Source organism: Labrus bergylta, chromosome 20 (assembly GCF_963930695.1).
Source record: "Labrus bergylta chromosome 20, fLabBer1.1, whole genome shotgun sequence".
NCBI classification, from domain to species: domain Eukaryota; kingdom Metazoa; phylum Chordata; class Actinopteri; order Labriformes; family Labridae; genus Labrus; species Labrus bergylta.
This window is the reverse complement of record NC_089214.1, coordinates 22,140,571-22,157,524: the sequence shown is the minus strand read 5'-3', so window position 1 is coordinate 22,157,524 and position 16,954 is coordinate 22,140,571. Positions and strand designations below refer to the sequence as shown.

General features: G+C 38.9%; 1 protein-coding gene and 1 long non-coding RNA gene across 5 annotated transcripts in view; one reads left to right on the top strand and one right to left on the bottom strand.

The window, feature by feature from the left end:
• Nucleotides 1-985: 985 nt before the first annotated feature.
• LOC109992664 (uncharacterized) lies at nucleotides 986-3,645 on the bottom strand. Its single transcript, XR_010664871.1, has 5 exons — nucleotides 3,128-3,645; nucleotides 2,854-2,954; nucleotides 1,494-1,540; nucleotides 1,272-1,416; nucleotides 986-1,132 (listed from the first exon to the last, which is right to left on the bottom strand). It is a non-coding gene; the product is annotated as an uncharacterized lncRNA (long non-coding RNA).
• A 7,087-nt stretch (nucleotides 3,646-10,732) lies between these two features.
• pfkpa (phosphofructokinase, platelet a) overlaps nucleotides 10,733-16,954 on the top strand; it is a 30,363-nt gene continuing 24,141 nt past the window's right edge. For 2 of the 4 annotated variants that reach the window (XM_020645387.2, XM_020645386.2), the window contains exons 1-4: nucleotides 10,733-10,987; nucleotides 14,521-14,594; nucleotides 15,761-15,838; nucleotides 16,616-16,805. In XM_020645387.2, the coding sequence (XP_020501043.1) occupies nucleotides 10,894-10,987; nucleotides 14,521-14,594; nucleotides 15,761-15,838; nucleotides 16,616-16,805 (436 nt within the window). In that variant the 5' untranslated portion in view covers nucleotides 10,733-10,893. The remainder of the gene's footprint in view (nucleotides 10,988-14,520; nucleotides 14,595-15,760; nucleotides 15,839-16,615; nucleotides 16,806-16,954) is intronic. The other 2 variants (XM_020645385.2, XM_020645384.2) reach the window with 1 other exon arrangement.

The window sequence follows — 16,954 nt, the reverse complement described above, 5'->3', positions numbered from 1 at the left end:
TGTAATGCTATAATTTATGTTATGTTAACAGTTTATTGATGCACACATTATAACATTTCATACACTTTATAAAGAGTTAATGATGACCAAATGATTTATAAACCTTTAAGGGATGGTTTATAAAACAATAGATAATTTATATTTTATCAATGATTAATAATTGGTTTATAAACAATCACCTGACTGTGATAAAGTGGAATGAATGGCTGGGTAAAAAACAATATAATATTTCTTTTGGATGCCTGCTTGATGATATTGCTAAATGTAGCCCAGGTAACTATGACACATTCCTCTATTTTAAAAACACTCCTCTATTTTAAAAACAACATATATGTAGTGGAGGTGTAACTCAAGTTATTGAAAGATAGTTAGAACTCATTTTATGCCTAAAGAAGATGATTGAAACATAACAAATACAATCATATCTAGTTGTCTCATCAAGTCACTACTAAGGGTTAACTTTCTGTTGTTGTCTTTGAGTGATTTGGGTTAGGGTGAGTTTCATGAGTTTGTAAGTGAGCCACTCGGTGAACTCTATTAGTCCGTGGGCCGGCCAATCCAAGTACCAACGCCTTATTTGCTGCATATTTTCCTACAAAAATGAAATCATAGGATGGGTTTAATATGTAGCCAAAAGCCTCTTGTATTCATATGTCATGTGTCATACTACCTCACTGAAATCACAGGGTGCTTCCATGACTATGTACAGAGCGTACTGTAAGACAGAAGTAGTGAAGTTCATGATAGATAAAACATACAGTATATCTCTTAAGATACTTTTCAGAATATAGAAGACCACCAGTCACCACGGCTCAAAACATCAGCATATAGCTCTTTATAGATTCTTCAAATTAAATAATTCAGAGTCAGGATATTAAACATTTTTGAGAAAACCTGTTTTTTCCTTAATAAAGTGATATTATTAAGGATATATAAATGACCCCTACATCAAAATAAAGAGAAAATACCAACAGTTGACAGAAGAGATTATTCATGGCTCTATATTTATTCAGATTTGATTTGCAAACTCTGTTTTTGCAGCTGATTCTAGATGTTGTGCCGACCTCTTGTTGTCTCCAAACTCGTCCGTCTCTTCTTTAAATGGAGTCCTCTGTTTGCTTTGAGGTCTCAGCTGAAACAAACAAACAATACAATGGTTTAGTGGACATACATCACAAATCAAATGAAGTTCATCTAATGTCAGAGAAATGTTCCTCAAAGTGAGCAATGTTTTCTTAAGAATATATTCAGAGCTGTTTTCATGAAGTTACCATTGACACTTGTCTCTCGTCTTTTCTTCTTCTCTCTCGTTGTCGGTCTGTTCATTCAGCCTCATCCTGTCTGTGTCCTCTGTGCTGCTTCCTGTCTCCTCTGTTCTGTTGTTCACGGCTCTTCTTTAGATTTCACCTCCTGTTCCTGAAGAAAAAAAACAAAAAAAAGAATCAAAAAGGATTCCATGCTGAAAACAAACATTGTGTAGGAATCAAACTCACCTTTTTTAGATCCCACCTGTCCGCTGAGGGAATGAATCAAAGAGACGCTGGGACATTCAATGAACCAAAAAGTTCATTTTGATGAAACAAAATGTAGCTCACATGACCTGATATTATGTGACATCATTAATCATCACATCAGATCAGATCACATGACGAGACAACACATCACAACACAACGTAACACACAAAGACACAACAAGACACAACAAAACACAACAAAACAAGACAACACATGACATGAATAACACCACATAACACATAAACACAATATAATATAGAAACATATTATCTGAAAAAAATCAAATAACAACAAAATAGAAGCCAACACATGACGTAATATAACACAACATTACATATTTACACAATAACACAACATGATGTGAAAAAACATAAAATCTGAAAAAATCACAACATCACATTAATATCCCCTGACTATGTTTTCAAGTTTCCAGTTTTCTATTGTTAAGGCCTTAAGATCCAGAGTTTACCGTACTTGGATGAGAGGAGGAGTCGAAGCGGAGCAGAGGTTACCAACAGAAACGTATCAAAAAGTTATCAGACAGTCTGAGCCCGTTGTTAGTTGATGAGCTGGTGAGGGAGCCTGAACCTGAATCTCAAACAAGAGCTGCGACAATAAATGACAAACACTAAACAAGATTCATGTTCAGTGAGTAAACACACTGCTATGTGCCTACAGTGAGAGCAACCAGAAGTTCATAATAACATGAATAGATGCTGTCACTGTGACCTGTTGTTACCTGGAGACACAGGTGCATTAGAACCAAATGCCAATACAAGAAGAGGCCAGATAACCAAATAGCCTGGATAAATAGCTAGTAAGCACAATGTTCATGACATTAATGTGGTATGAGACTGAAGTTATCTAAGATGCAAGAGTTCATAAAACAGCTGACTTGCCCCTTACCCACATTCATTTCAAAGGTTAGAGCAGCAGGAGAATGGCAGGTACCAGGAACTAAAAGTAACAGGTTTCTCATCACACAATCCTGATAACCATGCAAGAGTGATTCAAACAATGTAACAAGCCAGGTACATTTAGATTATGTTTCTATCATACTTCATATTCAGGTTTTTTTTCTGATGCGACCATATTTGGACATGAGGAGGAGGAGCTGGAGAGGAGCAGGAAGTTAGCAAATGTCAAGTTATCAGACCAAAAGTCCTTACTTCTTATCAGTTCAGTAGCTGCTCAAACAGCTAGTTTCCAGAATGAGTTTCTGCATTAAGTGATAGAAGGTGATAACATCACAAACACATCACAACCATAGACTGTAACATTGACGTAAACACTGTGATATAACCCTCGCTTTTGTTGCCTTTTGGAAGCGTTTGTTACCTGGAGCCACAGGTGACTTGAGGAGAGGGTGGAGCTGAGGAGGAGCGCTACATGAGAACAACTTTGTGCAGGAGATGTTCAGTATAATGCTGGAGGAGGAGCTGGAGAGGAGCAGAGGTTAGCAAATGCTTCTTTAGCATGTGGCTAATTCATTAGCTGCCTAAAGAAAGTGATAACAGAACATTACATCACAACCATAGATTTGTTAAATGAATAGATGACCCCACTGTAATAGAACTCATTATTTTGTTGCCATGTCAAAGCCTTTTGTTACCTGGAGACGGAGGTGACCATGTTTGAATACAACGGTGGAGCTGAAGAGGAGTGAAGCGCTGGCAAAAGCCAAGTTGTACGACCAAACAATGTAACAGTGTTAAAACACAGAACAACACAGTATACCAGGTACAGTGAGCAAAGACACTGATACCATGAGCACAGTGTTTAAATTATTCAATGAAATCCTGGGTCTTTCATTTTCACATTTCTGTGATCTGTGAGGAGGAGCTGGTGAGGAGCAAGAAGTTAGACCAAAAGTCAGGACCTCTTATTAATTCATTAGCTGCTAAAACAGCTAGTTTTCTTCACATTATAGAAGAGTTATAACATCACAGCACATCACAACCATAGACCGTTAAAATGGATGTAGCCACTGTGATGTAAACTTTGGTTTGTTGTCTTTTTAAGCCTTTTGTTACCTGGAGCCACAGGTGAACATGTTTTGAGGAGCTGAGGAGCTGAGGAGGAGCGCTATATGTGAACCACGACGTATGCTGGAGATGAATATTATAATGCTGAAATGCATTTTTGAAATTCAACTTTTTCTTCTGTGACCATATTTGGAGGAGAGGGTGGAGCTAAAGAGGAGCGAGATGTTATCAAGTGCCAAGTCATCAGACCATACAGGAAGTGCCCAAAGAGTTGAAGAGAGAAAACTACATCACACATCACAACCTTAGTCTGCAAGAATATCTTATCTAAACTTAACATAACTTATCTAAACGTATCTAAGCTTAACTTATCTAAACTTATCTAAACTTCACTTATCTAAACTTAACTTAACTTATCTAAACTTATCTAAACTTCACTTATCTAAACTTAACTTAACTTATCTAAACTTATCTAAACTTAACTTATCTAAACTTAACTTAACTTATCTAAACTTATCTAAATTTAACTTAACTTATCGAAACTTATCGAAACTTATCTAAACTTAACTTATCTTATTCTATCTTATCATATTCTACCCAACACGGGAGCTTATCTCTAGTGAGGACGCTTCCGTGGAGGCTCTCCTTCCACCCAAGCACTTAATAGTCTTTGGTTTGTTTAACTACATTATTTAAAAAATGGTAAATGGACTGGACTCACAGCTCTTTTCTCGTCTTCTGACCATGAAAACACTCTGCATGTAGCCTATAACTTTCCCAACAGATTTATTGAAAAATTTTTTTGCCCATATTAACCCTTCCATGCATGAATTATATCAGGTAACCAGTTTTAAATGCAATTTGCAATTTTAGGACATGCAAGGTGACATTATTTTATTTTAAATTCATAATTCTGAAGAAGTTACAGAAATTTCCACCAGAGTGGACATAATGCAACCCTAAAATGCAAAAAATACTTGTATTTATTTATTTTGGAGTGCATTAACTTTTTATCTCATCATCTCGACATAAAATGGGCAATAAAAAAATTCTCAACAAAGTTTCAATTTTAATATTTTTAACTGGCGGAAATTAGCTTCCATAGCCTGATTGGATTAAATATTAGATTTCACTATGCACTTTTAATCTAAAAATGCTGAAGCAGAGTTACCCTAGAGCAAATCTAACAGGGGGAATCAGATAAAAAGTAATTAACAAAACTCCCAGCGATAACCTCCTTCATAAGTTGGGCAGTATGCTCAGGTCTCAAAATGTATGTAGTCTATCGTGCCGGTTCAAGAACCCCTCACTGCAAACTGACTGTGGTCAGAGTGCTCAGCGCTCAATATGGCCTGAAGAAAGTAGGCCACTCTCCCGGGCCTTGTAGCCAATCATTGCAACGCGGTCTGCATGAACTCGTCTGCGTTGTTACAAAAATCTCGGAGGTTGAGCTGGGCGCTCAGACCCTCCACAGACCCTCCTCTCGCGATTGCGCAATATCGCCGCGCCGACCGCAAGAAGCATGAAACCTGATTCAATGAGTCGCAATGTGCAGCACATGGCCAATTTACATAACATTATTTTCCCGTGAAAACACTGTGGAAAGATTTGAAGTCTGGCTAGCAAGCCAGCCTTTCTGTTAAACATGCTGTCTGATCATATTTACTGTTTGGTAGCTATAGGTAAATTTGTTGAGAGAAATGTGTGCTAGCTTGAAGGTAACTTCATTCAGCTTTCTGGTTCATTATTATCTCAGGCAACATTAAAGTGACAGCTGGTCAACACATGTAATAAGAGAGGGAATATAAACTTAATGAAAATCAGCAGGAGCTAATGTTACATATTTAATGATAGAAGAGAAAATATTGCCATACTTGATGACTGCATTATGACGCTCTCTCAGACGCTGCTCTGAGAGCTACTTGCATAGTGACTGCCCTTCACATCACCCCTTAGTAGAACATGGTAAGCCCAGTTCTGCAAATACATCCCATTTATAAAAAGGGACTGAAGGTTGGGAGCACGGGTTCTTCATGTTTCACTGAAACTTTATCAAACAGTTAGATCAGAACATAGATATAGACAAGCAATTGTGTTTTTCTTATTGTTTGCACTGCTTCTTTAGTCTGAATGCTAAAAATCGTCTGTAAATTAACATTTTAGAGTTGATATTTTTAAAAAATCTTCCCGGGGGAGCATGCCCCCGGACCACCCTAGGGAGTTTGGATCCATGTCACCTTTTTCATCTCTTATGAGTTTGGACCCCTGTACAAATATTACAAGCATTAGTTGCAGGTTTAGAATAGTCATTCACATATTGTTTATGAATGGTTTATCAACCATGTATAAAACAATTGTTAGTTTTATAAACATCAGTTCCAACTTTATAATAACTATCCAAATAATGTTTATAGATGCTCTACACATTATTTATTAAATATTTACAAAGTATTATAATCTTCAGTTCCAACTTTACAATAACATCCAGATAATGATTGTAGATGGTTTATAAACCAATTATTAATCATTGATAAAATATGAATTATCTATCTAAAAAATATTTATAGATGCTTTACAAAGTATCAGTAAGGGATTATAATCTTCAGTTCCAACTTTATAATAACCATCCAAATAATGTTAATAGACGCTTTATAAAACATTTACAAACCATGAACAAATATCTGGTCCATGTATCTCTGTAATGTTTATAGATGTTTTATAAACCATCTCTTAAAGGTTTATAAATGATTTGGTCATCATTAACAAACACTTTATAAAGTGTATGAAATGTTATAATGTGTGCATCAATAAACTGTTAACATAACATAAATTATAGCATTACAAATCATTAGCAAACATTATTAACTATCATTTTATCACTTGTTAACAGTAAATAACTATTAACTAATGGTTAATTAACTATCTATTTACCCTTATTTACCCTTTATAGATGATGGTTATTATAAAGTGTTACCGCAGACATTAATACATTACATTTGGTTATTATGCATTTGTCATGATGCAGAAATAATTTATTATCATTCTCACACTAAACTTCATTAGTCTGAGATACCTCGATGTGCCACAAATGTTCTCTCATATTCTGATACTTTAATCTCTGTTATTGCAGAGCTGAAATATTAAGGATTCCTTTATCAGATTTCTCTGATAACTCTCATGGGTTCTTCCACACCTACTCACATTCACACCTACGGGCAATTAAGAGTCCCCAATTAACCTAACGAGCATGTCTTTGGACTGCGGTAGGAAGCCGGAGTACCCGGAGAGAACCCCCGGGGATTCAACCCTGGAACCTTCTTTCTTTTTAAATATCTCTTTATTAATTTGACAGGTATCGTGATACAATAATTATTAAGGACATTTTTTGGGGGGGTAACATGTCACATACCCCCCCTCCCCACCCATACATATACACAGGCAGACATGCGCACACACACATAGACACATAAATTACAATAACATAACCATACCAGGGGACAAAAAGAAAAGACAAGCACAAAACACAAAACACACACACAAAACAAATATATAATATAATAATACTAAAGAAAAATAATGATAATGATAAAAAAAATATATAATAGTAAAATGAAAAAAACAACGATATAACAGTGATATGTATCTATTCCTTCCTTCTTACATTGTTATACAGAGCATAGATAGAGAATCAACTGTCCTGTAGTGTCTTTAAATCTATTATATAATTGAGCACAGGGCCCCAGACAGATACAAATTTTTCACATGAACCCTTCAAGTTGTACTTTATTTTCTCCAAATTTAAGAACATCATGAGGTCCTTTAACCAGTCCGAAGCTTTGGGGGGAAATGGTGATTTCCATCCCAATAATATTCTTCTGCGAGCTAGAAGATATTCAAAGGCAATGCAGTCCTTCATTTTTCTACTGATTATTTGATTACTGGCAGTACAGTAAAATAGCAATTTCTGGACATGGTGTCAGCAACATGTTTAAAGCCGTTGGAAGGTGTTTAGACATAGTTGTCCATAAACCATGCAAGCTGGGACAGGACCAAAACATGTGTGACATGTTTGCTGGAGACATATGACATCTATTACAAGTGTCTGAGATACTGGCGTACATTTTGGAGAGTTTGTAGTTAGTAAAATAGGAGCGATGGACAACCTTAAGTTGTATCAGTTTAAGTCTGGAACAAGACGAGCTGTCATTCACTCGGGCTAAAACACTACACCAGTCATTGCCATCTATAGCTTTACCAAGTTCCTCCTCCCAGTCTTTTTTGATATTGTCCAGAGAAGTTTCTCTGAGCTGGCATATTAGAGATATCCCAGATTTTTGAGATGAGGCCTTTCTGATTTGTGGGCATATCCAAGATTGAGTCAATTATAGAGGTAGGAGGAGTATTAGGAAAGGAGGCATTATTTGCTTTAACAAAATTGCGGACTTGGAAGTATCGAAAGAGGTGAGAATGTGGCAAGTTAAATTTTTCCACACAATTCACTGAAGCTACAAAAAATGTTGACAGCATAAAGGTCCTTTAGTACGACAAGAACTGAGGTCTGCCATAAAGAAAAGGCCATATCAGTGCCAGGAGGGAGGAAGAGATCGTTGTTATGGATCGGGCTATGGTTAGATAATCCCTGGAGCCCAAAGGCCAGTCTAAATTGAGTTCAGATTTTTAAAGTGGAAGTGACGACTGGATTACACGTAAATTGGGTTGGTCGTATGGGAAGTTTAGCATAACCAAGAGTGAGGAAGAGGGGCAGGATTTGGCTTCAAGTTAACACCAGCTGAATGTTGGTTCCTGGACGCAGAGTGAAATTTTGTGAATATTTGTTGCCCAGTAATAGTTTCTTAAATCAGGTAGTGCCAATCCACCTGCAGATCTCTGCCTTTGTAAGAACTCTCTCCTGATCCTGGGGGTCTTGCCTTTCCAAAGGAAGGAGGTAATTAGTTTATCTATTGCACAAAAAAAAGGATTTAGGTAAGAAGACTGGAAGACATTGGAAGAGATACAGAAAACACATTCATTTTTACACAGATAACCCTTCCAGCAAGGGATAATTGTAAGCTGTTCCACCTTCCTAAGTCCTTTTTGAGCTGATCAATTAAGGGAGGAAAATGCTTTTTGTAAAGGTCTGATAGTTTTCGACAAATATTCACGTAGTATGTAAGTAAGTATTTAAAACTGATTCTAGACATCTTAAAGGAGAGGTGCCTCTTAGGGATCTGAAAGGCTAGATTGTTTACAGGGAAGTATTCGCTTTTGGAAAAGTTAAGTTTATAACCTGAGAAAGATCCAAACCTATTTAGTAGCTTGATTGTCTGGGGAATAGTAGATATCGGATCAGAGATAAACAATAATAAATCATTGCATAAAGAGAACGTGTGTGTTCCGAGCCACATCTAAGGATACCTTGACTAAAACTGGCGGATTTAAGTGCAATCCATAGGGGTTCTATCGCAGTTGCGAACATCAACGGGCTCAGAGGACACCCTTGGTGCGAACCTCTGCTAAGTTTAAAATATTGAGACTTCAACCCATTAGTGCTTACAGAGGCCTTAGGTGATGAATATAAAAGCGTTATCCAGGATATAAATTTGAACACAATGCAAAATCTCTTAAGCACCTCGAACAGGTACCCCCACTCCACTCTATCAAACGCTTTTTCCGCATCCAGAGAAATCACCACTTCAGCTGTCTCACTTGATGCTGGAGAGGAAAGAATATTGAGAAGTTGGCGAATGTTTGAGAAGGAGTGTCGGTTTTTCATGAACACGGTTTGGTCTGGTGATATGATGGAACCTTTTTTCTGTGAGACAACAGCACTACACAGCATCACCGTTCAGCCCCAAGACAATAATGAGTCTGTTAAAGCAGCAAGTTTGGTACCTGTAATTTGCTCGTCGTGCCACTAGATAGAGACAGTGAGCTAAAACCTCGCTGCTCAGTGATCTGTTCATTCATTGCATGTTTTAGGATTGGAAGAGATTTTAAGCAAATGTGCAGAAACACAAAGCAGCAAAAGAGCTAAAAGCACAGTAATCAATATTTGTCTCTGTTTGTTTTTCAGCTTTTGGGAAAATGGAACTAGATCTGGATCAAATCAAAGGCTTAAAGGCTTTAAGGCTTTAAGGCTGATAACTGCAATAAGCACATTTCCTTGTCATTCGGGCTGCAGTGGATTGTTTCAGTAATGCATTTCTAAACAATAGGTCGGTTGAAATTGGACCCTTTACCATAAGGCATTCAACCAGATGTCCTTTTTTAATTTTAGAACGATTCTAACACTGCATAAACATCAAAACAGGATTACATCCAAGTCAGCTTTCAAGAACGACTTTACTGTTTACTATTATCTTATGTTTAATCTTTATTGACTGTTTGTCTTTCAGAGGCTTGAGTGTTTGGGTTCATGTCTTATGTATATCCCTTTTGTCATTTTACTGAACCATTTTTTTGTAATTATATCAGAGTAAATGTGCTTTAATCTTTTAAATTTTGATTGCTACATCTCTTTTAAGCACTAAGACACTCGAGAGACCATGTATTCATCAGGCCATCTTTACAAATAATAATTGGCTGTATATTTATTCGTCTTTAGAACAACATAAAAAAAGTTTTTAGACACTGAGTGATGAATAAGTAAGAAATGCACGCAATAAAGGCATAACAATGGCTTTTTACAGTTACACAAGTTTGTGAAAAAATTAAAAAGAGCAGCAACAATGTTGTTGTCTTTGTGTGTTTTTCCCCTTTTATCTGAGAGAGAGAGAGAGTGGGGAATGACATGCATGAAAGGAACCACAGGATGGATTCAAATCCAGGCCATGATACATTTTTTTCGTTAGTTCTGCATGTTGGTCCTAGTGGGACTTGATATGTTATGGTGGTATTTAATGTAGTTGTTTTGTTTGGTTGAGGAATGTAATACACTTATATTAAAACAATGTAAAATATATTTTTCTTTCTATTCTTGTGTTATTTTTATATCTCTCAAGAATTGACAGTTTTGTAATGTTTCTAGTTGTAACACTTTACTCGTAAATACAGTAAAACAGAAGCATCACTGATAAGTGAAGCTCTGCACTGGCATCCTCCTGCTGTGTGCACCGCCCACATATCATCCACCTGTCTTCCTATTGGTTAAAAGTCAGAGGCAAACTCCCTGAACTTAAATGCTATTGGTGACATCGGTGTCAATCACGCGCCATACAAATCGACGACTAGATGCGGAACAGGGAGCAGACAGAAGAGCATAGCGGGCATTCATAGGTAGAGGGGGCGGACGCGAGTTGCCCTTCATCATTTCAGCACAATTTTTATACTCTTGCGGGTCCTGTTGTATTACTTTATCGCATTGGAATAGGGACTAAATTGAAAAGCTGTGAAAATGGCGCAGCCAGACAGCAAGAAGATCTTCTTTGAAAACCTGTCGGGAGCGGGGAAAGCTATCGCGGTTCTGACGAGCGGAGGAGATGCTCAAGGTAAACAATGTTCTCAGTGTATGAGTGAGGACAGGCCCGTAGAGGGCGAAAATACCCCCTCTCCAGCTACTGGATCATGTCCTGCCACTGAGGGGATGAGGGGTTTCTTATAACAAAGTGCTTAACAGCGGGCAGAATGTATTTAAAAGTGTAAGGTCGTGACAGTACGCTGAAGCGCACCAGCTAGCATGCTAACCTGATGCTAACTAGCTAGCAGCAGCATCCTTCAGTGTCATTGATCTGAAGGCAGATGTTTCAAAGAGACGGCAAGGTCGAGCTGTGGCATCTTTTTCCTGCTTAGAGGACGGAAAGTTTCAAAAAAATTTCCATTACAACGAACACTTTTAGTCACGAGTTTAATCTCCCTTTAAGTAACTTTGATGAAAAAGTGACAGTCTGCATTGCGGGTTTTCACCGTGCAGCTGGTCGTCCACAGTTCAGCATCTTAACATGTTATTATTAATGATATACAAGTGGAGGTTGTGGTAGCAGCGAGAGGGGGTCAGAGGTGGATGTCTTGTATCCTGTGTACGTGATGAGCCGCATACAGCGCTCTGCTCCGGCTCTTCCGATCAGTTCTGCGTGACGTCACGGAGGAAACCCTGGTGACGTGCTCACCGGCTCGTCTCTTCATTTGACCGACACACTACTTCACTGACAACACACACCCACCACCAACATGCCAAAGGACCACATTTCATTACTAATTAGTGCTTCATTGAGTTGAGGAGTATTTTTTCACAAATAAACGTAATAAAAATGTTAAAACACTCATTATTTTCACCTATAAAACCACTCAAACTAAGATGTTTGAACTATATCATTTTCTTCATTGAATATTTGTCTATTAAACTGTGAAACATCTCTTGTTTTTATTTTGTTGATGTTAAACAGTTTGATTGCAGTCTCTCTTCAGAGCTGCCGTTTATATACTAAGCATTTTTTTATCTGTGTTTAATATGCCAAAAATACAGGAATGTCAAAATCAGGGCTGGAAATGAACTTTTTTGCCTTCCTGCCACTGTGACGGGTGGATTAAAAAAATCTACTGGTCACTCTTTTAAAAAAATAAAATACTGACATGCTCTTTGCAGGATTGGAAATTAGCACCTGCCAAAGGTTTTGTTTGCGGTGGCAGGTAAATAAAAGTAACTCAACAGGAAGGGTTTGTGACGACAGTCAACGTAAACTGAATCCTGGTCTCCTGCTTGTTCCGCTCTGACGTTATGAGCAGAGTCAGGCAGTCCTAAACGAGGCCCCTCCTCATGTCAGTGTTTACAATGATAAGCTATGAGACTGAGAACCTACACACACAGTGATAGGCTGTGTGCTTAAAGTGCTTTACTCTGTGTCTCTTCAATCGAGTGCAGCATGGATTAGCATCTCTAATAAAAGTGGCAGGTAAAAAAAATTCAGGGTGCAACATTGTGATGTTGTAGCATGTCCCCCCTTTTATGCAAACTGCATACCAAGTTAAAATATGTTCTTGGTGAGGGCAGCTGCTTCAGTGTTCACCGCAGTGAAAAAATTATGCAAACAGAAACTGCAGGAAGTGAGTCGTAATATTATAAAGTATAGGTGTTACTAATGATATTGACAGTTGTTTCCAAGGCTATATCTGCTATCACACACTACTCACTTTATGGTGCATTACATACACCAGTTTGCCATACCCTATATTTAGTGCACTCATTGTATCCCACAATGCATTGTGAAAATCAGTGGTAGCCAAAGGCTGATTTCCATCTGTAGTCCTTTGGCAGGTTGGTGGTACACACACACGGATTTACATGAAACCACAACAAGGAAAACATGAACGTTAGCCGACAGAGACACTGATATATGAGCCTAAAAAGGGGCTGTGCATTGTTCAACACAAACCAGGATGAAGTCTTCAGACCATCATGCATTGCAGACCATCAAGCTTTTTGCTGGTGGAAAGTGGCGCTCGACTGCTCTCAGACGGACAAGAGGGGCAGCGTCAACACAGGAACACAGAAAAGTTTTTATTTGGGGGCCATTTTTACTGAAATCTAGAAGCTGTTTTCATGAAGATTGAAGGATTTTGAACAAATTTAGTTTTACCTCTCGATGATGAGACACAACCCAAGCGTCCTGTTAGCTGTATACTCTCCATCATTAAGTTTATTGACTACACCTGTGTTTTCCCCTCTGTGGCATGTCAAAAGGTCTAACACAAACATCCTGCAGGTTGTCATTAACATGCATCCTCTAATTTCTGCAGTCTCTGTTAACATGAAGTTTGACTGTGATAAATGTAATTGCTACTTTCCAGAAAGCGTGTGTACACTAATGCTCTCTGTGACTCACAAGAAATGAATTGGTATTCGACAGGTTCCTTTGTGGCACACACATGAACACACACACACACAGAGGAAAAAAAACACATGGAGTTGGCCCCAGAGAAAGTAATGAGGCTGTGGCATGCATGACAGGAGCTGAATGTCTGTGTCAGAGGGTATTGTGTAGCCTTGGCTTAGTCTTTTCACTACCTCTCCACGGGAAAGTGTCAGTCCTGCAGAAAGAGAGGGACGAACCTGATGACTTTCCGCTAAAAAGTAGAACAAGAAACATAAAGGATGCATGTCTTTGATATTTTCTCGATGTTCTGTCTGACCCTCTCACTCTAAACCTGCTTTGTTGCCTCTGTTGGTGATAAAACCAGGCTGTTCATTTAAAGACAGTTATGTAGCCAGACAAAAGGGCCATGGGCTGTTTGTACTCGACAGTATGTTAAATAATCGGCCACTTTCAAAAGGCTATGAGTGACCATGTTTGAAGAAAATCTCAACTTAAAGGAGTTTTTACTTTCCAGTACGGTTAACCGTCTGAGTTCAGCTGTCTTTTTCACTTTCACTGCTTTCTTCTCAGCCGTGTCAGGTCCCTAAAATCTGTCTCGCTACATAACAGCACAGCTCGGCTACCACTAGAGCTTGCAGCAGTTTTTTTTTGGAGAGAAAAAAGAAACTCATTCCTTTCTCTTGTTTACATCTCTTCTAGACAGCCAAGTTTCTGTCAGCCCTCTCTGTGTAAAGCGTTACCTATTATCCCTGCTGTCTGGGCTTTAGCTTTCCTGCCATTGACATTCAAGTCACAGAGCAGTGCACTATTGGTTACTGAGTTCACTTGGACTAACCACAAAGTAACTGGGAGGCTGCGGGAGGAGCTGGGAGAGCTTTTGACTAAACATGGCAGTGTGTTGGGCTGAGCTCTGGGTAGAAAGACAGTTTGTCCCAAGCTGCTGATAGACAGTACAAACACAGATATGCTGCACTTACACACACATTCAAGACCAATAAATTAAAGAGAGAGGAAATTAAAGTTTTACAGGGATAGAGATTAAATAAATATCCATGCAAATCAGGATTTTTACAACAATTTGCTACAGTTGAAGAGCATTTCCCCATCTTTAATGCACAGCTTCTTTTTTTTATCCCCCTACTCACTGCAAAGCTGCATGAAAGTATGTTTTATCAAAATTTTTCTGAATCTTTTCTCTCTTTTTTTTCCAGGGATGAATGCTGCTGTCCGTGCCGTAGTTCGAATGGGTTTATATGTGGGAGCAAAAGTTTATTTCATTCATGAGGTGAGCCCAAACTTTGTGTTAAAGGTTGAAACGACACAAGATTTTCAAACCACCAGAAACTCACAAAGCTTCAATTGAAAGTTGATCGTGCCAGGTCACTTACAGAATATTGTCGAGGTGTCCTTGAGCAAGGCACCGAACCCTCTGGCGTGCCTCATGCGTAGCAGTGTGTAGCAGCCCCACTCGGACATTTATAAAGCATGTCCACAGGTCATGTTTGTGCATGTGTGTATTTCGGGTGTGTTAGGAACATGTCTGTCAATAACGGAGAGTGTAAACTAGAATTTCCCTCCTGGATTAATAAAGTAAAAGTTAAATGACGAGATCCCCCTCTGTGCCGCCTTCAGAGGTAGTAACAGAGGCGTTACAGGGGAGCGACTATATCGGCAGAGCCAGCGGGGGAAGACAGCGCTGTGTGTGTGTGTGCATGTTTGACTGTGTGTGGCGTAATTATGGTGGAGCTTTGTTATGGCGGGGTTGCAGAAAAGGGCTTCAAGTATTGAATTTGAATTGAATTTATTTATTTTAATAGGGACAATGCACTTTAACATAATTTCATACAAAGCATGAAACTGATGTGCGGCATAAAGAGTATATAGATATTGCTAATTTCCAACTCGTGTCCCCAGTTGGGCCTTTGTGTAAACAAACAGATTAAAATGTACAACATTTGGTTACATAAAACATACAGTAGTGGCAGCGGATCTGTCCGATACAAGCAGTGAATGGCAGACTTTAATTTAGTGTCTTCATCCTCTTCGTCAGTAAACAGATGTAAAAATGGCGGTTCTATAATTCTGGTTCTGTAAACAGAGGGATGTTTATTTTTCCCACAGCAGATGTTAAAGGAGCTCAGGCAACGGCCGAGCTCTGCATGCTCATCCTCTTCTCCCTGCACATCTGTGTCATGAACCTCCTCACGCAGTGCGATGTTACATAACTGACTTGAGGCTTTAGCAGAAGCCTCGTACTGTACGAAACATGCCACCCACTCAGGTGCTTAGTGTGTTCTTCTTCACACTTCTGCAGGACACGATGAGGATGAACAGAGTTTAAGAGTCTGTATTAAACCCTTTAATAACACAAGAACATATCTGATTGTAGCTTTAACTTCATTGGAAATCTCCGGTGTTTATTTACAAACAACTATGATTTTTTTTCATCAGGGATATCAGGGTATGGTGGACGGTGGAGAGAATATAAAGGAAGCCACATGGGAAAGTGTCTCCAGCATGCTACAAGTGGTGAGTTATTATCAAGGGATGCATTCCACACATCTAATGCAATTACTGTACTGGTCTCACTCAACCGTGGATTTACTTTCACGAGCTCTGCATTACAAATAACTTGAAATGAAAAGTCATGGAAGTGAGTACGAGTTGCAGGAGGCATAATGAGGAACATACGAGTCATGCAGCAAACAGATAAGGCTGTTGTGGTTAAAGAGTTCCTGTCCTAACATCCCTGTGGCTACAGTGTGTTTATCAGCTGTGTTTACACATTATCCCCAAGCCAGACGCTGAACAGAAAACTGCTGCAAGGTATAAATAGATGCAGTTATTTTGGGTACTATGCTAATATATGTTCCTTACTCCTTCTTCATCCTGGAGAATCTTCTTTATTTAAATGCATCCTCTGGATTTTTGAGTAAGGACAAAAGACGTGTTGAACAGTGAAGTCGGCTTTTTAGGGGTGTGATGAAAGCTATGACCACAGCATCTCCAAAATCAATAATTCCTCAGCAATTTGCTGCTAGCCTAACACAGGTACAGATAGAAAAGCAGCTTCAGTAATCATGATAAAGTCTGTTTGGCAGCATATACAGGATGTGCTTCAAGTCATAGTTAAGCAAAATGTCCTTGGACTCTGCCTTCACAACCAAGTATTTCTCATTCCACTGATTCAGCTCCTACAGCATCCTCTGAGAAGTAAGAGAGAGAAGCGATGAGCCACATTAGCATTAAGAAAAAAAAGTCCCATGTCAATTGGGCTTAAGAAATGTTGACACCTGTCGTCTTCAGGGTGGAACTGTTATCGGCAGTGCCCGCTGTAAAGAGTTTCGCAGCCACGAGGGACGCTTGAAGGCAGCTCACAACCTGGTGCAGCACGGCATCACCAACCTGTGTGTGATCGGAGGAGATGGAAGTCTGACGGGAGCAAATCTCTTCAGGGAGGAGTGGAGCGGGCTGCTGACGGAGCTGGTGGAGCAAGGTGCCGTCTCTAATCTCATTCTTTTAATTTATGGTGCGCTGACTCTGGTTAAAACTCTGCAAACTCAGCGTGTGGTGCTGTGTGGTTAGTCTAAATCTGTTTCCACACTTACTGTTTGCAGGTTAGATATTTCACACATCCCACATACT